We start from the raw sequence: 25,000 nt of genomic DNA, 5'->3' as shown, positions 1-25,000 counted from the left end.
GGTTAACTGGACCAGTGGAGCTGCTTTAGGACAGGCGTAATGTGGTCATGTGTGATGTGGTTTTGGGTTTTCCTTCTCATTGCTTGATAAACTGGTAAGAGATTTTATAAACCAATCACTATAAAGTATAGCAATAATGCAATCACATAATAGTAATAATAATAATGTCGAAAGTAATAATTATTATTACTTTCAACAGTCATTTGAAAACTGCCCTACGTTACCCTAATCCAGAATGTAATTGAATACTGTAACAAAAATGTTACTAAATATCTACTTTGTTTCCAGCCTGTTCCTACCATTGGATTTGAGATGTTCAATTGCTTGTAAGACAATTGGGGGAACTTGAGGTGAATGTGAACTAAGGGCAGACTGTCTGTCCACAAGATATGAAGCGGAAGCAGATGATGACAAAAGAGTCAGAGCGTCAATCAGCCGAGATTTCCAACTTGTCGACTCTGAAGGTGTGTCTTTACTTGACTTGTTACCACTATCATGATTAGAGATTTCAGTCGAGGATCTAGAACTTTGTGAGAGGCTTGAGCCCGATGAATCACGCCTCATTTTCAGTGAATCGTCAGTTACTTCTTGAGCTGAGGCTGTGGAAGGAGTTATCAATGGTGTGCCTTCTTTGACATTCTTGGGGGACTTTTTTGATTCAGCACAATCTGGGGGCCCTTGAGGTGTGACGGCTTTATGAAGAGGTATTGCAAATACTCCATTTTCTAAGGAAAAATAACACAGATAAGCATACTTTTAAAATGAAAAAGAGATGACTGGGAATGAAAGTTATTGTTCCTTGTGTTTACTAAGAACATAAGGGAAAATATGCAGGTGTTCATTAGGCAACAGGGATACAGAATACAGAATACAGAACTTTATTTTACGTGGCACTCCACTTAGCTAAAAGCTACTTTACAGGAAGCCCACAAATAAACGGATAAATTACAAAACAAAAGGAAAGATAAGATTTAGCTAACAATCTAAGAATTTAAGAATCTAAAATTTCTAAGAACTCTAGTTATTTATTGGTACCTGAATAATTACAAATTAAAAATTACAATTTTAAAAACTACATAACCACAATAATAACAATTTTAGAAAGCTACGTGACGAATACTTCTTAAGAATTCCCTTGTGCCGGCCATGGCGCGAATCGAATCCGGCAGCGCATTCCATGTCTTTGCCGCGAAGTACCGAAAAGACCTGAGACCATGCTTGGTGTTTCTTACTTTGGGTAATGAGAGCATGTCCGTGCCCGTTAAGTTATGTTTTGTATCCTTTACCTTAAGTAGGTTCGCAGTGGAGGTCGGTGCTTTCTCCTGGAAGCAACTATTTATTGTGATTTAACATGTCCTGGATACGACGTCCCTCTAGTGTGCTATGCAAACCAATCCAATTTAGCAATCTATTGTAAGAGCCTTTCTTGTCCTTATATACAAAACTAAGTGCACGTTTATTTACTCTCTCTAGTTTCTTGGTGTTTTGGCTACAGCATGAAAATCTCAGACTAAATTTTCCTTTTAGTGGCCAGTGTCGTTGCAACTGAGATTTCCTTTTTCAGGAAGTTCTCCGGTTGTTTTATATCGTACTTCTACTACTTCAGTTCTTATGAAAACCCTGAATATGAATATTATTCTTTCTCACCAACCTTTATCCTTATCAAGTTGTCCTGACCCAGGGCTTTTTGGTTTCCATGATAATGCCCTTTTGAGAGTCTTTCTTTGAAAGCGAGGATCTTTAAGTAACAAAAAGAACAAATATTATTTAGTCTGTGATGGTGTACAGTTATTCAAGTGTGATTGTGCCATTTAAAATAATTAATGCATGCTTCAATTAACACAATTTTATTCAGTCATGTCAACACATTCTTATTTTAAATTGCCACAAAAAGTACTGTCAGAAAAAAAAAAAAATCTCGTCAAAAGTAAGTTTTTTTTGGCAAATAAGAAATAAATAACCAAGCAAACTGCATTTCGAGAAAAAAAGACTTTGGATATTGCAAAGACCAGAGCATGAGAGAGTCAATCACTACTTATCTGTTTTTGAGAAAAAAAATGTCAAATTTAGCAAACAGTAAAGTAGATCTCAGTGTATTACTTGTCTGCAATTTCTTCAGGTACTCTATACTAAAATGCTGCAAAGATCTCATCTTTGGTAACATGCTTGTCATTTAATGGATGACAAGGGCAATACTTCTAAGATGTCCTCTTGAGGCCAGAATAACTGACTACAAGTTCGTGTTTCTCAATAATGTTATTAAAAATTTTCACGTGCACAGAAAATTAAATTCCTGAGATTTATCAAGTTCCAAAAAGCAGTTAATTTCTTAATCCCCTGATATTTCTTTCACTGTCTTTTCAGTAATTCCAAGTTATCCACTTTGCAGGCAAATACATGTAGTTAATCTTGTTTGTCAGCTGTCCCTATACCCTCTTATACCTGTCATTTTTCAGTTTTTAACCAAAGAAAGGATTAGCCTGTGCTATTTTGGGATTATGGTGTGGCTTTAAGTTTCATCAATTGTTCTTGATTAGGAGTATTAAATTGTTTCTTGGTTTATTAAAAGAGTTTATAATTTATCAACTTCCTGAGCAGTATCATCATTTGTGATTAAATAATGCCTGGGCTAAAATTTCCTTTTCAATAAACATGCCTCCCAAAATAGCTATCTTGACATTGATTCAATACCATTAAAGATGTTATCTTTGCCAATGTCATCAACTTGTTCTTGAGTGTCTTAATATCTTTTTGTGTGATGTAGAACAAAGCTGACAGCTTTAGATAAAATAGTCTGAGAAAACTTGTGCACAGATTTCTAATCTTTAGGTTGCACTGAATAACGTAATTTACTGTAGCTGATAAAGAGGAAGATGCTGACTGTTTTATTTGAAAGTATTCTAAATTTTATGTGATAAAATATTTTAACAGTTCATATGTCAAAATGTACACTAATTGAGCAGGTAGTTTATAACATTATTTCTGAAGCATAGTACCATGTGACTTTTCAACCAAAATTAGCAAGGTTTTCTGAAAACCTTATAACCATTGATTTAAATTTCTCAAAAGGTTGAAAAGTAATAAACATGCTCTTCATGTCTCCTGGAGTAAAGCTGATGAGAAATGTCAATTCATGTCCTAAACAATTTAAAATCAGCGAATAATCCAGAGTACATGACTGGTATGTATCAAAGTGTAGCTTGCATTGCAATAATAATAATATTGTAAACAATCTACTTACAGAAACTAGGCTGACCAGTTGATCTTTTTATTTTTTAAAATGATGTATGATAGAAAATGTACAACAATAAATGCTATTGCTCAATTTTTGTGCAAATACTGGAATAATGTCAAGGTCTTGCCAAGTATATATCAGCCTTAGTGGATAACACTTACCTCGAACTTGATTATTACTGATATCACAAACTCTCCATTCAGTAACAAAAAGTTAACATTGGGTGGCTTGTATTTTAATTTTTTTTTCCTCTTGGCAGGGTAGTCCAGGTTTTTTTCTTTCATAAGAAAACAGCATATGATTTGAGTAGATTGAAGGAATTTGATCTTTTTCATTTTGTAAAGTGAATGCTATAAATATGGCTTCCTTAAGCATCAAAATGTTTATAAGGAGAAATTAAATGCTGGTCACTGGGAGGTGTTGGGCCAAGAAAACCACGATTATGATTCTGTAGATGAAAACTAAATTGTGACCATTAAGGATCACTCCCTTGGTAGTTCCTTTTATATGCAAATGGTAATACCATTACAATTTTGCTTCAAGGCTTGGACTCAATTTTCTTCTGAGGGTAAAATCCTTTAACTTTTCTGTTTCAAAAAAAGAACGTAACCCTTGCCGACAGTTAAGCCTTCTGTGCCTTCACCTTCAAGATTTATATCAACAGACCATGAGTCAGACTGTTAGTAAGTTTTCACCTTGGCTGGTGATATGAGCGAAAAAAAAATTAGAGAACTTAATGCTGACAGAAGTCATTAAGGCCAGCACAATGATATATGTTGTTTAAACCAACGGAAAGTATGATATGTAACAAGAAAGTTATGCGTGTACAACACTCTGATTTCTTCTTCCATAAAATGTAATTATTTGACACAGGTAAAAAAGGTAAAAAAAGTGAGATTCTAGGGCAGCGTAAATCTTTATGTTCAACATTTTCGGTTTTCGAAAGAAAACTATTGCAACCATTAATTGTAGGAGAACAATTTTTTGGAAGATGTATTGCGTTTATCATATTCATAGACATGTAACTAAGGATAGTGAAAAAAAAATGAGCAAAAGCGAAAGCAAGCGTCGTAAAATAAAAGGGAAAATACAGTGATACACTTATATGTTGAAAACGCATGTAGAATTCGTTTTGCGCTTTTTTCACTTAATTGTGCGAATTTTGCGAAAGGATGTATTTTGATTCAACTTTTAACGCACTTACTCATCACAAAAAGGTGCACATGTATTGTTCATTGTTCTTCAGACTGAAATAACTTCTGCTTACTATTACTCTTTAATAAGTCGATTTGAAGACGTTTAAATAAACATGAGATTCTTCTGTTCGCGTTAAGAGTTTAAATAATTAAAGTTTTAACTTCTAAATCTTCCGCAAATACGAAGCAATTATTCCTTAATTGAGAAGAATCGAAAGCGAATTAATCACATTCAATTTTGCACATGAGCAAGCCCGCGCGAAATTGTTACATTGGGTACTTAGGTGCTCTCAGTACACTCCGCGAGAAATGAATTTTATTCTCTTAATACCTTACTTTTGACCGTAGTTTGTTTTTTTAACGCACGATGTTTAAGCCCTTTTTATTTTCGTCAAAGGCATTTTTTACCTTTAAATTTATATTCAACAATTACATCTCCAGATTTACTTCATTGCATCGCCATTCCTGCTATGTTACAAATGCAAGGTTCATGTCATATTTTTTGTTATGGCGATGCTTAAACACCTCATTTTACGCGTTCAAACATTTCAGAGATATCGCGTGATAGCTATATTCGCATTAGTGTCATAAGTAAGGCTAAATTAAATTTGCGCAAATTGCTTACGTGCAAGTGTTGGCTCTGGCTGGTGGAAATTTTTGGCGGTTTGGTAATCCATAAATCCACAAAACATAAATGCTATTCTCTTGAACGTTAAGGTCGCAAACAAGTTCCCAAATTTCCGCGATTGTTTCGTGCTTATGCATGTGTTGTTGTTCTACTAGCAATTAAACTTCTCTTTTAAGTGAATTGACTTCGACTGTTATTAAGAGAGCTTAAAGACATATCAGGCAATATTTTGTTGTATTCATTTTGTACCATACCTTTCGGTATTGTTACGTGACTCTTCAGGTTCAAGAGTTTTAACCTGGTTTGTGCGACTCTTTGAAGGGCGATACATTCTGCCTCCGAAAGCGAAGAGAGAGGCGTTTTTGTCAGCTGAACTTTGCGTCCTTCCACGGAGCTCCAACTAAAATCGACCTGCAACGCAAATATAAACGCTGTGAAGATTGTAACGTTAGAGCGGCGACTTAAGTTAAGCCTAATGCTTATCGCGATTAATTGAAAATGCAAATCATTCGTAGTTTAAAGAAGCACAGATAAGGGCAGGTTTTGGATGCGTAAACCCTTGAAAAGTGTTTTTCGGTGGCGAGAAGATCATTGAATGTAGAAATAAGGTTTCTAATGTCTTGGATAAACTGTTTATTTTGCGGTAAATTTGACAGCTCATCGCCAGACAGGATGTGGAAAGATTCGGCGCAACGGAAAGCTTTATTTCACTCTCGACTTACTTTTTGCCATGTACAAAATTAAAACAAAAATTGGCCAATGCCACCGTAAATGAATAATTACTCGTTTGTTATTGTTCGAGTAGACACAAGTTTAGATTTTGTCTTCGAACAGAAAAAGTACAAGAATCCACATACCGGAGCCAGAGTTAATTTAATCGCGATCTTTTCATGATGACGATCCAGTGCACTCACAGTGTTTTTGGGCTAAATGTAAGCTGTCTTTAAGCGATGAAAGGCGGTTCAGTTCAGCGAGCAGCCGGGACTACAATGTAGATGGTCCTGCTGACATTAATATACTTCAGCAATCGGGTCAGGCACGAGTGGAATGAACCGCGAGTGTGTTTGTGCGCTAGTAAAAGCCTGTCTGTAACCTGCCCACTAGAATTGGCATAAACTATAAATAAATCCGTGTCTTTGGTTCAATCATAGTACAAAGCGCACGTATAACGCCTTAAAAATGAATCTGGACTCTTTCCCGAGTGAACTGTTTCAACGCAACGATGAGCAGGTAGGCAGGCAACTGATCGCGCGCTCTATCTCACCTGTGGAATCCACAGAGCATTGCCAGCATTAGGTATCACCTTGAGCCGGTTTCTCCATGTTTTGTTGAAGAACCTCTCCTTCTGAGGGCTTGTCGGTGATAGCTTTTCTTGCATGCCTGCATCACAGTCAGTGGTTAGATCATGCATGTTAGAAGAAGCTTTAGCTGTATCCCTATACGATCTTCCCTTAACTCCCTCACCGCGTCCCTCCTCAGTTCCATTCACACCCCCCCTTAGAACAGATCCTATATTGGCGATGGCTCCAGACGCCCGCTTTTGCAAGACTTTCTTTTTCCCCGCCGATGCCATGGACCCCTCACTCTCGATTTTCGGTGACATTTCGCCGGATTCATCGGTTGACTCTTTTCGTGTGTTCATAGAATCCGGCGATGCGGCAACGATATTCTTCTCGTCCTCGTTCACGCGTTGCTCGACCATCGATACATAAGCTGGATTTTCAGTTATGTTCCGGTATTTACATTGCCTTCTTGTGTCCGATGACTCATTCATGGCTATTGGAGATTGGGTTACAGTCCTGCAAAATGGCGAAACCCTCTCCAACGATTCTGTTTCGGTAGCGATTTCGCAAGCGTAAAGAACCATGAATGACTAACAGTAGAATTCTCAAAATTTCCCAAGTAGAGCAACAACAACTCAAACTGTCCTAAACTTGTCAGACGTCGAGGAGACGTTCATAATGTGCCGCTTGTCATACTTTCAAGCAATGTGAGTTTTTGCTAATCATTCATTGATTGACGTGGGGGTCCGGATCTTGTTAATGAATTCAGTAATGAGCAGCTCCTGATTGGTCCAAAAACCATAATAAGTGACGTCACGCCTCAAAAGCCATTTCTATTGTACTTTGACGCGTATAACAAACAGCGTATTTAACTATTAATGACAGCTTAAGAAACCTCACCAACAGGCGTTTATTGTGTGAAAAGTGGTTTTCAAAACTCGTTGAATATACAGAAGGCTTAACGTATCACCCAACACTTTATGAATCGGTGAACGCTTTCGTTCACCCATTACAACTTTCGTTGCCGCCGAGGTCGTTCTGATTCACCTTAGTACACATTTCATGAAATCGTGAAATCGGTTCGACCGGTAAGGCATTCCAAATAATTCCTCGTTTATAGGGCTCAACGCTTAGAAAATTATTTGGGATACGAGACCAACTGAAAAACGTTTTTGCGGCGCAAATTCGATTGTTGTCATAGTTATTTTTTACCCCGAGGCTGATAAAATTCTTTGCTCGTGCTGTCCGAACTTGACGTGAGCTCCATACAACAAAACGCGCTGAGCTGAAACTAAGCATCTGCGCCCGACGTAATGTATTTAAATCGCTTTTTTCAGGTCGATATCCGGCGGTGGTCGTGATTGCTAATTCACTTCCTGTTGCCGTATGACGTTGCGTGTTTGGCCTTGAGTGAATCAAAGGAGGTAATTGAAAAAAAAAAAAAAAAACCAGCGTAAGAAAAAAAAAAACATTGAAAGAAAGACCTTTTTCGACTGTTATGGTTTTAATATTAAATGTGAAGTAACTACCCATGTCCCATAGTCCCTCTAATCACGAGCACATAAATGTTTGTTTGGCATTCCTTTTAAAATTCACCAACCGTTCATCGCTAGTTAAAATGACCAAGAATCTATCAGAGACTTCGCACACGAACAAGACGATAAGACACTCCCATTTTGTAACGATAGCTTTGTGCAAGGAGAAATCCTCGCGGCATGCAGTTATTTTTCAGTACAGCGTCGAAGTATCCTAATCCTATTGCATTTAACTCTAAAACATTGTTTTAAGGGTTTTACCGATTACAGATTTTTGTTTGCCTTTGACTTTTTCCAATTAGGTTCTTTTCAAACTTTAATATGTTTGTTATGTTCTAAAAAAAGTTAACTGGTTTTGTTAGGGCATGGATCTTTTTGTACCTTTTTTTTTTTTTAAACAAAAGTTATTTTGCACTTTTGAAGTGAAAAATGAAAAGCCTATATGTGTACTGAAAGACCATTGAGTCATTCACTGTTACAAAGTAAATTAATGCCAACGAGAAACTTAAGTCTAAATGGAACACTTAGGTTCATATTTATTCATGAACTCATACGCGTCACAAATCATACTAATTGCACAAAAACAAAAAGAAAACACAATTCAATGAGAAATCGCTATCAATAAGTTTATTTTGACGCAATCTTCGTGCTCTTATCTTCAGTTTCTATTGATCCATACAATTTCCTTTTTGTAGGTGGAATTTATGTCACGTCATGTATGCAACTGAAATTTCCGCAGCGTACTTCTTTTTAAAGATAAACATTTATAAAAAAATGTACTTTCTTATACATGGTAGAATTTAAAGCTGGAAGCTGGTGGGGCTGTGCATGTTTAGAAATCCAACTGAACCGAGGAAAAAGGTTGCCTGTTAAGGCATACTGATCTCGCTTAATAAATTGCAAATAGCAAAATAATATAGGAAGCGTGTACTCCTGGAAGAAGCCCAGAAACCGCAGGAAATTTATCAAGACCGTGTCCGCGAAATCAAGCGCCACTTTTGCACGAACACCTCTTGACAGTTGAAATTAAAATGTTACTCTGTCTTTTAGTAAGCTCCCTTCTCGTGCATGAGTGGACTGGTAACATTATCTTCTTGTCTCGAGTGCAGTTTGTTTTGTCGTGAAACACGCCAGGAATGACTCGTCGTCGCGTGCTTACAGATTACGAAAAGACTGAAAACAAGCTTTGTACTTCACCCCAAAGATTGATTCGAAATCACCCGATGGATGTTATGCAAGAATTTAAGTACTATGAAAATGGAAATTTCGGTCAATAACGACGAAACCAATATGCATGCATATTTACTCGCCAACGGCATTTTGACATACTCGTCTAAACCAGCCCGGCTACACAACTAGACAGTTAGATTTTGTGCCAGGATCTGTTTCCTCCCCTTCCCGGATCATTTGTTGTGGTGTGTTAACGCCCATCAACACAGATATCTGCGTGAGACGCGGTGTTGACTCAAATACCGCGCGCGCAGACACCATTTGCACTCCCTTACGATGACAAGAGGACAGTGACAACGCACCTTCATAATACTGGCTGAATGATCTCGGAGGACCACTTCGGTTCTGGCTTGGAGTAAACGGGTTAAAGGAATCAACTTCAGGCATCATTTCACGCCAAACCTTTAGCGAGGAAAAGATCATATATCGATACACTGTTCACTGGTCTGACAAAGTCTAAGGGCTTAAACAATGATAATTTAGAAAAGCATGATTGGCAGGTTTATGTCTTGCCTTCCAGCTGTAGATTCATTAATTAACCCTATCTAAACTCCTACCCACCTCTGGGGTCCATCTCATTAACATTGCTATGTCTGTATCACTATCGCATGCGTTTTTTTTCTGAACTGTTTCGTCAAATCCTACAAATGCGCGAGATCATCAGTGTAGTAAGTGTAGTTACAAAAAGAGAAATTGTAAGTATGAGTACTATTTGTTGTTTGCTCTACCGTAGCTATTGATTTGTTCAAGGCAAATGTTAATGATTTTGATAAGCGGCCTCACTTTGAAGAGGTTTGAAGAAAACAAGGAAGCGAAATTAAGCTGTTTTGGACCTTTGTGAGAGAGTTTATACCAAAGTAACCTTTGAAAAAATAAAAGGAAGGATGTTAGACAAGTCAATTGTGCAGTTTGCGTTCGTAAATTTAAGTGTCTCAACTTAGAGAAAGTATGAGGAAAAAATTAGTCCATACCATGGTGTTGGAATCAAATGTCTGATGGCGCTCAATGTCGCAGAAGTATGATCCTGAGTTTCTAATCGCTTGCGTGATTGGGCGTTTTTGTCACCGCGATATAATCTTCCTGGCTTTCAGATTCTCGTTTTCGTGATATTTCTATTATTCGTGCACTTTTTCCTACACGTTTCCGTGAGTTCGTTTTTATGGTGTTGTTAACTCAAGGTAAGATCAATTACTGCGACTCGGATTTTCACGCAATCTTGTTCTGTGTTCGATGAAAGGAAGATAAAGTTGTTGGACACTTTCAAAGGATTTTCTTGATCCTTTTACGCTCTTTCCGGTGTCATGGTCTTGTTGAATGGTGAGATCCAAACAAGCACACCCTGACTAAAATTCTTATTGATATGTCGTACAATTCGCATTTGTTTGCAAACATTTCATCACGTCCCGTTCCGAACGATCACTGAATTCCTCTTAACTGTGAAACCAAAATTGTTTCACAATACAGCTTGCATTAATTACCAAACTATCACGTCTTGAACGTTTCTATCTGTTTTTTCAAGATTTCCTTGTTTTTAGGCTGACTTGAGGTCAATCCATCAAGAGCTGTTGACTAGGTGATCGTGATTTTTTTCATCTTTTATTCCTTTGTCAGAGTGCCACTTGAAAACTTCGGGTGACTTATGCATTCTTTTAACGCAACGTTTCAGTGAATAAAGCGATTTTTTACACTGAACCAATAGAAGTGCAATGGAGTGATTTGCCTCCCTAAAGTAAAAGTGCCTTTCAAGTTTTGCAGTTCCGGTCCTTTTTCATTGAACAAGAGCGTTTGAATGTCGTGGTCGCCCATGCACAAAGGCAAGGTTTTTCGCGTGGCCATCAATCAAAACATAAATTGCCTTGTTTGACAAGGCGAATGAAAAGGCTCTATTTTTATAGCCACACGAGGCCAACCATTCATAAATATTTGACCTCAATGTCTATTTGTTTGATTAGTAATACGTGAGTTGAATCTAAATGGTTTTCCGTTGTAGAAGGAACTCGACAACGTAAGTGTCAGTCTAGTGATCAAATTTTCTTTTCGCACAACTTGTAAACTCTGCTGAAGCCGGCCCCTATGGGGCTTACGAAGTTTGACTCGATATCCTTAATTGTCAGTACTCATCAGGCTTGTCATCGGATAGGCAAATATCATAGCAAAGAGGGTCGTAAGGCGTCTTGTAACGTTAATACCAGCGATTCAAGGGGACCCTCAGTCGAAGAGTAGTGCTTATTTTAGAGTTTCAAATGAAATATTATTCCATGGCTGAAATCGACAATTTCTACTGTTGAAATGACATTGTAGCTTTGAAGAACCAGTCGGTGAACCAACACGGTCGATTATCTGTGTATAACGTTCAAGTTGCTCGAAGGACATTTTTTTTTTAATATAATTTTTTTTTGGCCAAAAAATTGGAATTCCGAAATTAAGTAACCTTGAAAGGCAAATATCGGATTCAGAGGAAGGTGGGTGGTGTCTTCCACACACCATGTTTGGTTTTGCGTGGTCAGAATATTCATAAATCTAACATGTTGTTTGTCTTCCATTTCCTTTCTTGGTCAAACATTGTTTCACGTAAAAAGACTAAAGATTTTGGTGGAGGAAGTTCGCTAAAGGCCCATATGCGGTTAAGCCATTAAGCAATGCTTCAGCTAACGCTGTGGTATTGTTTATGCAAGGACAGTACTGAAGTGTAGTTCTTCTAAACGATTGAAGTCTCTGGGTTCTGATATGAACCGGCCAAAATCTATAACATTGAGGTTCTGTCTTGTTAGTGTGGCCATAATACCATATTCAACCGACGGTAGGTCGGTTTTTTAGTCCAATCCTAAACTGTAAGCGAGTAGTTAAGGAAGAAACCATATTTAAGTGAATAGAAATCCAGGGCCTTCAGCCGCTGACAGGTAAAGTAGGAACTAACTTCGCTGCTTGATCAATACATCAATACTCATGCATTTAACTGTAAGTTACGCATAAAAATAGCTTCATTTTACCTGTCAAGGTGATAGATAACTCGTGTAAAGTGGACGCCAACTTTAAGGAATCATACTTCTTTCACGAAAATCCACTCTTCGCACTGAAGTTGACCAACCGTTGTGGGTATGATGCCTGTATTGTAAACTTTCTATATTAAACATACTACAGAAGGTGCTTGTAGGTCTTAAGTGTGATCAATTAGTTTTTGTCGTTTTGGCTTTAACGATCGGGTCAACAATTTCATTCTGTCATCTTTCCTGTCCTTTAATTAAGTAAAGGTCTACTGATCCTTGAAGATGCAGTTTTACGCAAATTATAGCCATCGCCTTAGTATACTTACCTCAGCATGCAATCAAGGTGCAAGATCTGCTGAAGGTCAACCAGAAACAAGATTCATGGTTTGTGCTTACCATTAAATATGCAGCTTGTTAAGTTTTTCCAAGGTTTATTTTTCACGTGCACAATAGACAGTTTGAAGCGGTGCTTATGGCACCACTTTGCTTTTGTACATCTTCTCCAATCGCTTTTTTTACGGTTTGGCACTTTGAAATCTTTGATTGCAGCCAGGAAACGTCATGTTCCAAACGTATCTGTCAACGAAGACACGATATTGCATTCCTTTCTTTTCAAAACCACCGGCCTGGGCGAAATGCTTCCGCAAGCAGTTTCCTATCATCCCAGGAAAATAGGGACATTTGAGTAGGTCGTGGTTAGTTTTGCCAAAGCGGTGCGAACGTTAAGAGCAATCAAGACAAAAGCGTACTACGGATGTTTTCCCTCGAGGGAAGGACTGAAAAACTCAAGGAAGAATTAGGGCTGAAAATTAACTGAACGGGTGAAGGGCACCCCTCCCTCTGAATCCCATTGGCGCATTGTCGGCAAAGGAGGCAATGCCCTGCATGTCAGACAAAGTAATTGAATTGAAGAAGTGAAGAAATTTTGAGGAAACCGCGCATTATCCTTTTTATAAACGGATTTGAAAGGAGGTCACTTTGAAACTGAACCAGACGAGCAGGGAAAGCGAAGAAACAAATGTTTGAATTTAATACTGGCCTTGAATGGAATGAGAAAGCCACAGGTTAACGAGAAATAATGTGTTGTTTCTACCGCATATTAAAATAGAAGCGTAAGTCGGTTTTGCTGATTTTAAGAATCTTTGATCCCTGGAGCAAGTAAATCTGGCAAATACTTAGTCCTTTGACTAATATTTACAAGGCTAAAAGATTTTAAAAAGTAAAACGTTTTTGGCACTAAGCCCTGAGGATGGCTTAGTGCCGAAAACGCTGGTTTGGTTATTTACTTCTTAAAATGTTTTAGCCTTGTAAATATCAGTCATTTTAAAAGCCCGGTTTACACTACAAAAAATTTTTGGCACGGCTCGGGTGAAATTGGCACGGGTCCCAAAAAACAAAGGTTCGGCTCGGATAAAATTTGCAGTGTAAACAAGCTGTCAGTACCAAATTTCATCCGAGCCGAACCAAAATTCTTACCCTTGCTGGGACCTTCGGCGAGGTAGTCCGAGCACGGGTGAAAATAGTACGGGTGCTGTTATGCGGCAACGGGGGTTTCCCCACATAGGAATGTTATCATTTTCACACAGAGAATGTATAAACCTACAGGAAAAGCCGTTAACGCAATAAAATTCATTTACAGCCCACTTTGAAAGGGTGTTTTTTTGTGTTCAAAGATTTTGACCAATCACAAGAGTTGAAAACAAAAGCCAAGAAACGTTTACAATTTTACATGTTCCCCACATACGATTTTTGTGGAATTCATTTAAACTGAGACCAGATGAAAGATGGAAGATGATTGGAAAGTAAGGATGAATATAATACTGCTTTTATGAAGTTTTGTTAACTTTTGCTGTTTAAGCCAATCAGAAGTAAGTACAGACAATAGAAAAGTTATCACCTTTTTGCATGCCAATTGAATTCCAACATGTTCGTTGCCGTTGTTGCTATCGTTCTTATCTGGACCGTTTCTTAAAGGGCCAAATTTGAGCCTTAATTCATATAGGCTAGCGGTTTTTTAAAAGTACATTTCAAGATGGCGGCTCATTCTCCACCAAAATCACGCGGACGTTCTTCATTATAGTTGAACTGTGCGTGGCTCCATGAGAAGTTACCTGGGCCCACAAATTTTGGTACGGTATTTTTGGTACGGTAAAAATGGTGTAGTGTAAACAAAGTTTGCTGTGCCAATTTCACAGGAGCCGTGCCAAAAAATTTCTGTAGTGTAAACCGGGCTTTAATCTCCAGCGAATACTATGAACACTTATTCCTTTGTTTCTAAAAGGAACCAAAAACGACCTGGGGCGTGGGGGAATAGGAAAAAAAGCAAACAAAAAACTAACTTAAAAGATTTGAAGGACTACTGTACTAGGAATGAAAGGCTGTTTTCTAAGCAAAAAAGCCTTGCTCCACTGCCACCGCAAACATTTCGGCAAAGTCCCATAATCCTTTGAGTCCCATGATCCAAAAGTTCATTCTCCTAACTACTTCATAGATTTATTCCTTTTGTGGTCATGAGAGTTTAATGTTATATCAGGATCATCCCCTCAAGGTGATAATAATCTCAATTCACAATACTTGTCTACCTGACGGTGTATGAAATTCAGTGAGGGGTGAATCTACGTATTGATCAATCCAGGGTGTCGAAGCTTTAAGAACAAAGAAAACTCTTAACGAAAAAGTCTTTGAAGGCACGGATGTCCGTCGATACTAAAAGATCCAAGGAATTACCTTAAGTAACCCTCGATTATAAGAGTAAAAGGAAAGGAATCACCATTGTCCCAAACACAAGTTGCTTAAGTGTGGAAACAGACCGTGAGCATCTGCAGTGGTGATGCCATGGTGACGATCAAAGGCTTTTACGTCAGCCATTCTTAAGCCCAGCTGGAGTGAATCCTTGCTGTCTTTATTATGAAAGGGAGCCTGTTATGAGCAAATGCGGCATAGACTGAAGAAAGCGAAACGTCTTCCAAAAAACAGAAATTCTCGTTACTGCACCGTTCTTTATTTATTTTGTAATATGATTCCAGAAACTAAATTGTCGTGAACCATATTGAAGCTATAGATCGAGGGAGAATCTGAAATTTATCGCCTAGCGTCCGTTCTTTTCCAAACGTTAGATTTAAGGTCGCTCGTCGTTGTAGAAGATAATGCAAGGAAATGGCCAAAATGCGAAACGCATCGTGCAAAAAGTCATTCTTGAGGTGTCCAAGTTAAAATGGAACAAAACGCCAAGTAGGCGTTCACGTTATTAAACATTCTACAGTCTGTGACAAAATTCGTTGGAACAGTACACAAATATACAGATCTGGAGTTTCGCGGCTCTCTTCCCCCTCACAATGTTGTTTGCCCTCGAGTTTCTGAGCCCATTTGGCAAAACAACATTGTGGGAGGGCAACGTATTGAAACGTGTTCCAGCAATTTTGTCCGATGCTGTAGCTGTTATTACGGGTGTTGTATCAGCTCACACCTCTTCTTCATTTTTACTGTTCAGTTTATAAGTTGTCAGTCATTTTACAGTATGCTCTGTCATAAGTTGGAGAGGGTGTTATTAAATGTATACCTGTTGTGGGAAAACGGAAAAAGCACAATAAGTAGAATGACTGCAAAAGTCATATTGGGGTATGAGACTTGAAATTCTTGAAATTACAGCCAAAAAATGGAATAATTTGATTTGAGTACAGTTGATATTTGCATTTGTTAAGGGATAGATAAGTAGGGAAGTATAAAGATCGGAGAGGCACTTGAAGAATGTGTCTTGTTTCGGTCTCAATTAATTAAGCAAATTTTACGAAAATAATATAAATTTCTAATTTTGAAACATTGAAACATTTTATCCACTGGTTAATATAGAGAGTCTATCCAATTTAAAAGGAAGTTAAAACTAAATTTTCGGGAGATTTTTCGGTGCCATAAGTATCACGGTAATTTTGGCACGTTGTGTGACCGATAAAAACCCCCACAAAGCACCAAACACCTTTCATGATGACAACGACATTATGAAAGCTGTAAAAGGTACTTAAAGCGAAACCAGGCGATCAACAGTATAGATCGTTTTCACTGTCACGCAATAAAAAAATAAATCGAAAACCATCCAGTGGAAAGAGTCAAGAATTCGTGATGTTGTAGAAGATAAACGAAGAAGACACTTCTCCAAGTTTTAGGCCTGTGCGTTTCCCCAAACTTCAGATATTCGTCGAAATGTTTCGCAGAAATTTAGAGAGCCCAGTATGAAAACGCATGTTGGTGTACATCTGTGGTGCACCAATATGGCGGCCTCCGATTTCGGGAAACAAACTAAGGGAACACAAAAGGAGACAATGACCATAACATGTGGATGACCAGCGTGGTATCACCATGTGGCCGCTAAGATATGCCGTTATATTTTCTTTAAGGACGGTGCATACTAATTCAAAGGTATTTTGAGCGGTTTACTGAATATGCGGAAAAAGCAGATCTTAACAAGTGTTATTGAAATCCGAAAAGAAAATTAGGGGTAACCACGCATTTTTCGAAGATAATTAATCAACGATATTTGTAAAAGCTTTGAAATACAAAGCAATGTATGGCGTTCCTTTCCAAATTGAATCTTAATTATCTCTGAAAAATGCGTGGTTACCCCCAATTTTCTTTTTGGATACCAAGAGCACTTGCTAATTTCTGCTTTTTCCTCATAGTTTTGGACCGCGCAAAAAATTTCCCTGTATTAATAAGCACAATCCATAGGAAATCCGAGTATCTCGAGATGCGCAGAACGTATGCGCAATAACAATAGTAGGCACCGTCCTTTAAAGTTACACTAAACTAGCCAATGATAACAAACGTTACAATTTGTGGATACGAGGAAAAACAAACGTCCCCCATTTTATAACGTGGGTTGCCCTGCAGGCAGGCATCGCACGTAATGATTTTAAGTGCGGAAAAGGGCTTGAACTGATTGAGCTCACACAGATAACGTGGATGTAAAAATGTTTTAATAATGCAGGAATTCGATAAAAAGGATTTCTGCTATTCGTTTCTTTTATTTATTTAGTCCTTCAGTAATCGCTTACGCGTGAGCGTTGCATATATTATGTCTTTCTGAATAATTGTAGCAAAGGATAATAAATTAATTACGGCTAAAAATAAAGCCGCATAATTTATGTCTTGAGGTTAACAATTCAGTTCACCAATCTCAAAGAAACCATGACGGGAAATACAAAATGAAATAATTGAAACACCAACAAGCCAAGATAGTCAATATTTGCGTGGACTATGGGCATATTTTGCCTAGTCAATTTTATAAATAAAACTTTTTTGTGAAATATTTTCCTCGTATTATTAGCGAATAAGTGGTACTTAGAAAACCGATATAAAGTCCGTGAATTCCCTTAAAAGCTTTCTCTTTTAAAAATGGTTGACACTGATTACACAAGTGAGTTGCGTATGTAGACCTTTTAAATATTCTGTACATTTTCAAAATTATTTTCTCATGGAGAACAAGTCTGTATGTGAAAACGTTGAGGCTGGAGGTTCTCCTTAAAATAGTTCAAATGAATCTAAATCGGCTCCAAGACGTCCTCTCCAACAGTATTGGCTTTGCCGCGTATTGCTTAGCTTCCGGGAATACTCTCTTACCAACGGAAGTGACTGCCTTCTTGAGCAATCCCAGGAAATAAGTGAGAGATGAAAACCAATCAGTAATACTGTTTTCGTGCTTGACGGCAGTGTCACGTGTTCGCGCGCCTTTGCACCAGTGACACGTTTTGTTGAGCTTGGCACCAACTTGAACGAAATGAAAGTCGATTTGTTGTTTCCGCACTCTCACGTCCAACTGGGCCACATTCAGTTGCCTTTGTCGATTCTCAAGGCACTTCGACTTCATATGGGACATTTCCCATTTTCTTGTTACACATTTGTCTCGAGGCCGTCTGACCCGCACTGGAACGTGTCCCGTACCTTGGCCACCGATGATGCAAGGAAAGGACCAAGTGCTTTGCTGTAGTATTCGGGTGTTCGTCCCCTAAAGAGAGCCAAAAGAAAAAGGTGAAATCTCCTATCTCGGTCCATTGCGTCATTAAACTTTCCTTGGCGCAGCGTGGAAAGTTATGCAAATTTTGCGATAGAGGAAAACTGGTGCCTCATTGTCAAAACATACGAAGAGTATTTACAAAAAATTGGTTCGACTTCGTATCCTTCTTAATGTCTTTGAATGCTGTGATTCGTTTGAACAATTACATTGGTTATGGACTGGTGCAACTGAACTTTCTTCAAGACGGTTCGAGGGTATTTTTTAAGAGCCATTTTAGAGATCTCAGGCGAGAAGTCTTCGTGTGGTCGAGTGCTGAATAAATTGATTTCGGGAAGGGCGTGTGGGCTGGTTGAAAAATTTGTGAATGACTGCTCAGAGAATATTGAATTCCTTCCTTTACTTCCCCTCAAGGGGAATAAAGGTCAATAATTAAAGGTATTTACTATCCACAAACAACCAATAATCAATAAATCTCTTATTGAATTTAATGGTATTTAGAGCGACGGTACTCACTCGTCGTTTTAGTAACTGCTATTTACTCATTGTTTTGCTTCAAAGAAATTCTCACGTCTCTTATCTATCAAATAGCGAAAACAAATCGGCTCTAAAACTTAAACATTGCCGCCAGGGAAAAACACGAGCGGTTCTTTGTTCAACTGCAAGAAAGGGCGATTAAAGGTCATGGGAAATATGCGGCGTAGGCGTTAAAGCAAAGGCAACGAGTTCTGCCGCAGTGATCGGAGCCACGAGATGATTGAACTTGAACTTCACGCTTGTACAAGCTCTTAACATGGGCCGTAATGACGATTTCCGAGAATCGAGAAATAAAGCAAGCACCCATATCAAAGGGTGCCGTCGTGCCCTTAACAGAATAAGATTTCCGTTCCCCAGCACGAAGATACGTAAGGCTTTCATCCGACTTTGAGCTTTAATTTAAGAGCAAGGATTTCCGCTCTCTCGTGTCATGAAATGAAAAAAAATTCCTGAATAAATGAACAAATTCCTGGCACGCCATTGAAATACTAAAACAACCTGGCAATTGAAGACATTTATATATTGATGATGACTCCGGGAAACTCGTAAAACATCCGAGTGCTCTTTCGTAGGAGTCGAACCTACGACCTTCCGATTACTAGTTCGGATGCTCGACCACTGAGCTTTAGGAGGCTAGCTGGAGCTAGGACTCGGGGATACTTGGAAAAAAATCCGAGAGCTCCTTTGCAGGAGTCGAACCTACGACCTTCCGATTACTAGTTCGGATGCTCGACCACTGAGCTTTAGGAGGCTAGTTGGAGCTAGGACTCGGGGATACTTGGAAAAAAATCCGAGAGCTCCTTTGCAGGAGTCGAACCTACAACCTTCCGATTACTAGTTCGGATGCTCGAACACTGAGCTTTAGGAGACTAGTGGGACTCGGGGATACTCGGAAAAAAATCCGATTGCTCCTTTGCAGGAGTCGAACCTACAACCTTCCGATTACTAGTTCGGATGCTCGAACACTGAGCTTTAGGAGACTAGTGGGACTCGGGGATACTCGGAAAAAAAATCCGATTGCTCCTTTGCAGGAGTCGAACCTACGACCTTCCGATTACTAGTTCGGATGCTCGACCACTGAGCTTTAGGAGACTAGTGGGACTCGGGGATACTCGGAAAAAAAATCTGAGTGCTCCTTTGCAGGAGTCGAACCTACGACCTTCCGATTACTGGTTCGGATGCTCTACTTCTGAGCTATAGAAGGCTCGTTGGAAGCTAGGCCATTTAACTATGTTCATGTGAAAACTGACCATATTCGTATTCTCAGCATTGGATTGGAAGTAGATTGCCATGGTGGCTAATGCGGGGGAATCTTTAAAAGTCATGTGCAAATATTTTTAAACAAATTCCCCCGCATTAGCCTCCATTGCAAGCTAGTTCCAGTTCAATACCGAGAATTAGAATATGGTCTATTGTCCAGCCATACTGCTAAAATCTACATTGTTGAACTGGCGATCAAAAGAAGCACTTGGATTTTTTCCTAGTATCTCCGAGTCATCATCAATCTCTTCAATTCATTCGCGGGGGTTGACAAGTAATATCTCTTTAAGGTGGCTCAAAAGAGTTTCAACACTAGTCTTCGAAGACTCTCTTTAGAACGATTGACTCTACACTGTATCACGTAACAGCAATGTTGTGGTTCCATATGAAACACCGATTATTTCCAAACAAGATGTGGTCATCATTGTGATGTAATAAGTTACGTTGACAACGGGAAAGCCGAGCAAAAACACACTATATTTTGGATTTAGTTGCTCATATCTCAAGAACGAACTCTGTGACCCCCTCTTTTACTGCTGAAAAGTGATCAAAAGGCCAAGATGAAACTTTCGGAAACGTTTAAAAAAACTCTGTTCTGCAGAATAAGAGCCACCTTAAAAAATCACAGAAATAAGGTGGTTCTCAATCTGCTGTACAGATTTTTTTAAACTTTGCAGAAAGTTTCATCTTGCCCTTCTGATTACTTAATAAAAAAATGGCGGTTACTAAGTTCGATTTTGAGATAGAAGCAACCAAAGACAAAATAAAGGGTGTGTTTACATGGCTGGCCCGTTGCCACGGTGAGGTATTACGTCACAATAATATAAACTGCATCTTGTTCAGCAATAACCCGGGCTTCATTTGGCTCCACAATGTTGCTAATACATGATACAGCGTTGTAGTACCGATTCTTCTAATAAGAGCGTTACTTGGAAGCGTTGAAACTGGTTTGAGCCACCTTAGTCAAACGTAGGTATAAGTTTTGCGAGGCATTACCTTTGATCGACTCGGCTAATATGTGTCAGCCGCGACTTTCCATTTTCTAAAGGTTCCACAAGGTACCGTGATGCAAGTACAATTGCATTAACTCCACTCGAGGGAGGGGACCTGGGGTGATTGATAGACGTGGATACCAAAGCACAAACGCCTCCTGCTCGATCGAGGTCCGTCCATGATCTGCGGGAATGAATTATAGTTAGAGCTGATTGCAACCATCGTAATTTCTTGGGCACCTAAGGGAAGATTTCTTGAAAAATCCGTTCTGATGGAACGTTGCCTTCCAGTTTCGAAAGTTTTGCATGGCGACCCCCTTGACTTCTCAACATTTGTTCCTAAGAGTTCTTAACGTCTTCTAAACGGTTTTTATGGCAATTTTTGACACTACAAAGACGAAAGTCAAATCGTTAACTGAACTTTTTCTTCTTCTTTATTCCCTAAAACTGAATAGGACTTTAATAGAAAACAAAAACAAACAAAAAAAAAATGAACTGATCAAATTCACTAAAAACACTTCTTTGAACAGTCCAATGTCCTTGTTGGGTCCTTGAGGTGAATAACCTGTTCGTTAGATGCCCCTGCCATCTAATTATTAAAGACGTAGTAAATCTTTATCAAGGCAAATACAAGTTCTCCCCTCGCACTCTCAACATTTTTCGAACTTCCTCGAAAACTGCTCGGCTCTGGAAACTAGTAGCGCAGTGCTTAATTAATGTAAAACATCAACCACCACAGTAATGGAGTTTTTAAGGTTTCAGTAGCGCCTAAATACAAAAACGCTGTTTTATACTGTGACAGTTGAGAGCGACTAAAAAATTGCTTTTTTCAAACGAAATCGCCTTTCGAAGAGGAAACTTGGATGAGTTTCTTCGACAGAGGAGACAAAATGCTTGTTTACCATGAACTTGAAGTTGCAAACTCTATTTGAAGATGTGCCAAACGAGTTTTAAAATCTGGAGCAGATTCTTAGTTACCTTAACACAACATGGCAGCGTTTTGGTTGCAGTATCATGGACTTCGTCGTGTAAAAGAAGACGTCTGTGTGCTCATCAATTTTCTCGATCATGTCCCATGATTCCAGGTCTTCATCCCAAAGATGCCTGTAAGAGGAGCCCCAATCACACTTCAGTTTCAATAAAACCCGCAGAGAAAGTTAGATTTTTCAAAGTCAGGCTGATAGGTGGTTATATTATGGAGTGTTTCGTGACAATTTAGGTCAATTAGGTTCTTAAATAGCTACTTAAGAGGTGAGATAATAAATTGTGGTCGATCAAAGAAGATCAGCTAAAGGCGCGTTTACACGACAGAGGAGAAATGGCACGGGTCCGATAAAAGTGGAACCGTTCCAATCATTTTTGTAAAGAAACAGTGAACTTTTATCCCTTCCTGAAATTTTGAGGCTTCTTTACGCAATTGCAAAAATTGCGTTCATAACTACGAGGATCATAGCTTCACTTGATTTCATATCCGCAGTTCATATATGATCCATTTCATATATCATTTCATCGTTGATTCATTCCTCACGGGAACATAAGAACCCACAAATGACCAGCTCCCAACGTCAGTGGCTTCATAGCTCAGTTAGTTAGGGCGTCGCACCGGTATCGCGTGGTCACGGGTTCAAACCCCGTTGAAGTCCTGAATTTTTCAGCCTTCTTTACGCAATTGCAAAAATTGCGTTCATAACTGCGAGGATCATAGCTTCACTTGAGAACTAAGAGTACCGTGAAACTGACAAACCTCCGGTCAAGTGCTTGAATCATTAATTACTGGATCTCCCTTATAGTTGCGCATGCTCGGCCTTCAAAATGGTTTGAGATATCTTCATTAAAATATGTGGAAAATTCAGCTTACCTTTCGTAAAGAATTCTTCTGATGACATCTTCGGGCTTGGCGTCCACTTCGACAGTGCATCTCCATAGTCTTAGAGGGTAGCCATCTTTGACCTTCTTGTACGAAATTTCCACCGAACTATCGTACCATGGCTGAGACACCCAGCCCTTGAACTTGTCTTTTGCTTCCTACAGTCAAAGGAAAAGGATAAACAATCTTGAGTAACACCTCTCTAGTGTTTCAGGAGGTAAGTTTTTTGGTTTATTTGCTAACCTTGAGAAGACCAGCTATGCAGGACTCGATGTAACTTTGGTAGCCGCTGTCTGAGCAAGATTTGGATTTCCCAAGCTGGTCTAAAGGAACGGGTTCGCCTTGTTCAATGTAGGAAAAACGGCTGTTCTTAACTGTATCTTCAGGAATCTGGTAATGGAAAGAGAAAGAACTCGAAGGCTATCAACAAAGCGAGCAAAACGTTACTAACATTAAGACCTTAGGCTATTTGGATGCATCATCTGACTTTGAACTGAATCGAGAAACGTCCCCCAAGATGTTCTGATGTTCGCATACAATAATCGATTACGTTCCATTCAGAAAAAAAATGGAAAAAGTAACTGCGCTCAAGACTCTAAGTAAGCTTATGGCTGCACAAAGGAGCATTATTGTCTTATTTGCTGTAGTCCTAAAAGTACTCCCGACAAGCAAAAAACGAGAATTGATTTTCTTGGTAAGTATTTGTTGATGTGTGTCTCACCGAAAATAGTTTGTCGACTTCCATTATCATCTGAGCGAGACACTCATGCGCAGCCTGAAATGGTAAAGAACAGGTGTTAAATCCAGCAAGACTTGCAAAGCAACTTTAACTAGGTTGTTTAAAGACTGCATAACTTTATCCAGGGGGTAAGTCATTACCCTACAGTTTCAATCTGTGCAAAGACTTCAGTATTTGCTTGTGTAACCGTGAATGCGCACACTCTAAGCACATCTAGTTAAAAGGGGTGTAAGAAAATATTGGCCAACGTTTAATGTGCAATATTTTAGACTCTGAGATAGTAACTTATCCACTATTGATAAATTTAAACAGCCAGTTTCTCAAAAATGTGAGACACCATACATTATTGGACATCATTTGGGGCTCTCTCCATTCCCATTATCAAATTTTCTAGTAATGCTGGACAAACATCTCCAACAGGAAGAGGGAGAGAAAAAATGTTACATCGCAGAGATCTAGTGCAAGCAGTGCCTTCTAAAAGGTTTTAAAAACACTATTTGAAGGCTATGAAAGACTCTTCAACTTGTTGTAGTTCTGACAATGGAGATTCAGCTGAATAGCATTTGTACTGCTTAACCAATCACTTCTGTTTTGTGCAATCACGATGATGCATGTTTTGTCCACATACCAAGTTATCAGTGAGCTCCTTCGATGCCTTGTTCATGGGCGTTCTCTTTTGACGTTTAGGAGATGAAGGGTCCTCCTTTGTGCCACACAAATGGAAGAGTGATGGGGCAAAGCACACTCCAAGGTTCTTCTCGTTCATCTAGGAGAAAAATGAATTACAGATTTGCGCCTTGGGTGCTTTGTCTGGACAGTACTAAAGGATGAAACAGCGAAACACAGAAACACCATGTATGACCCTACCATACATTGAATATTAACCCACAAAGGTTGGGTTTTGAGATTAAATATTGTTAAGATTGAGATTGAAATTAGCAGTAATAACGTTTTAGGTGGGCCTAAAACGCTATATTTCCAACCTTTGTCAGTTAGTATTCAATGTATTGTCGGGTCATACATGGTGTTCTGTTGCTTTTTTTTGCAGTTTTGTGGTTTAGTCATGTCCGCTCTGTCCTTAGCTTGGGCATATTGATAGGCATGGCAGTAGAGATCCTCATTTACTGGCATCACAATGCATTTGGCCAAGTGCATGCAATTGCAGCTTTGGCAACATTAAGCTGCAGTGAAATGGGAGGCACTATTTTCCACACTAATTGTGAAAGAATGAAGAAAAAAGTAACTTTGTGTCAGTTAATAAATAGTTACCTGATTTGTTTCAGAGTTGGCAGCCACCTCATTTAAAAACAACAAAAGTGTCTGAAGTGCTTCTCTGTTTGGGTCAGGCATTAGAAGAATTGCTGCTTGCATTGCCTCCATTCGAGAGTTGGGTGGAATACCTAGAGGCATGAATATTGACATTAATGACTTCTCTTAACTAGGTAAGGACTGGAGAAACTCAAGCAATGCCATGAAAAAGTGTCTTACAATCTCATCAACACCTTTT

The 25,000-nt window shown here is 38.9% G+C and overlaps 2 protein-coding genes across 15 annotated transcripts in view; both read right to left on the bottom strand.

Moving 5' to 3' along the window:
• LOC137999640 (rho GTPase-activating protein 6-like) overlaps window positions 1–12,624 on the bottom strand; it is a 23,178-nt gene extending 10,554 nt beyond the window's left edge. The window contains exons 1-7 of one of the 6 annotated variants that reach the window (XM_068845479.1): window positions 12,491–12,624; window positions 12,098–12,212; window positions 9,410–9,509; window positions 6,324–6,439; window positions 5,314–5,470; window positions 1,652–1,738; window positions 300–725 (exon numbers count right to left, since the gene is read on the bottom strand). In XM_068845479.1, coding sequence (XP_068701580.1) covers window positions 300–725; window positions 1,652–1,738; window positions 5,314–5,470; window positions 6,324–6,439; window positions 9,410–9,497 — 874 coding nt within the window. In that variant the 5' untranslated portion in view covers window positions 9,498–9,509; window positions 12,098–12,212; window positions 12,491–12,624. Of the gene's footprint in view, window positions 1–299; window positions 726–1,651; window positions 1,739–5,313; window positions 5,471–6,323; window positions 8,204–9,409; window positions 9,510–9,668; window positions 11,048–12,097; window positions 12,262–12,490 lie in introns of those variants that run through there. The other 5 variants (XM_068845476.1, XM_068845477.1, XM_068845474.1 and 2 more) reach the window with 5 other exon arrangements.
• Window positions 12,625–17,047: 4,423 nt separating this feature from the next.
• The window catches only part of LOC137999639 (rho GTPase-activating protein 7-like), a 43,737-nt gene continuing 35,784 nt past the window's right edge, over window positions 17,048–25,000 (bottom strand). For all 9 annotated transcript variants that reach the window (XM_068845463.1, XM_068845466.1, XM_068845464.1 and 6 more), the window contains 8 exons: window positions 24,763–24,893; window positions 24,122–24,259; window positions 23,476–23,529; window positions 22,998–23,144; window positions 22,746–22,912; window positions 21,866–21,991; window positions 20,892–21,071; window positions 17,048–18,092 (listed from right to left, as the gene is read on the bottom strand). In XM_068845463.1, coding sequence (XP_068701564.1) covers window positions 17,978–18,092; window positions 20,892–21,071; window positions 21,866–21,991; window positions 22,746–22,912; window positions 22,998–23,144; window positions 23,476–23,529; window positions 24,122–24,259; window positions 24,763–24,893 — 1,058 coding nt within the window. In that variant the 3' untranslated portion in view covers window positions 17,048–17,977. The remainder of the gene's footprint in view (window positions 18,093–20,891; window positions 21,072–21,865; window positions 21,992–22,745; window positions 22,913–22,997; window positions 23,145–23,475; window positions 23,530–24,121; window positions 24,260–24,762; window positions 24,894–25,000) is intronic.

The sequence above is a fragment of the Montipora foliosa genome, chromosome 4 (assembly GCF_036669935.1).
Source record: "Montipora foliosa isolate CH-2021 chromosome 4, ASM3666993v2, whole genome shotgun sequence".
NCBI classification, from domain to species: Eukaryota; Metazoa; Cnidaria; class Anthozoa; order Scleractinia; family Acroporidae; genus Montipora; species Montipora foliosa.
This window is presented reverse-complemented; position numbering and strand designations above follow the sequence as displayed.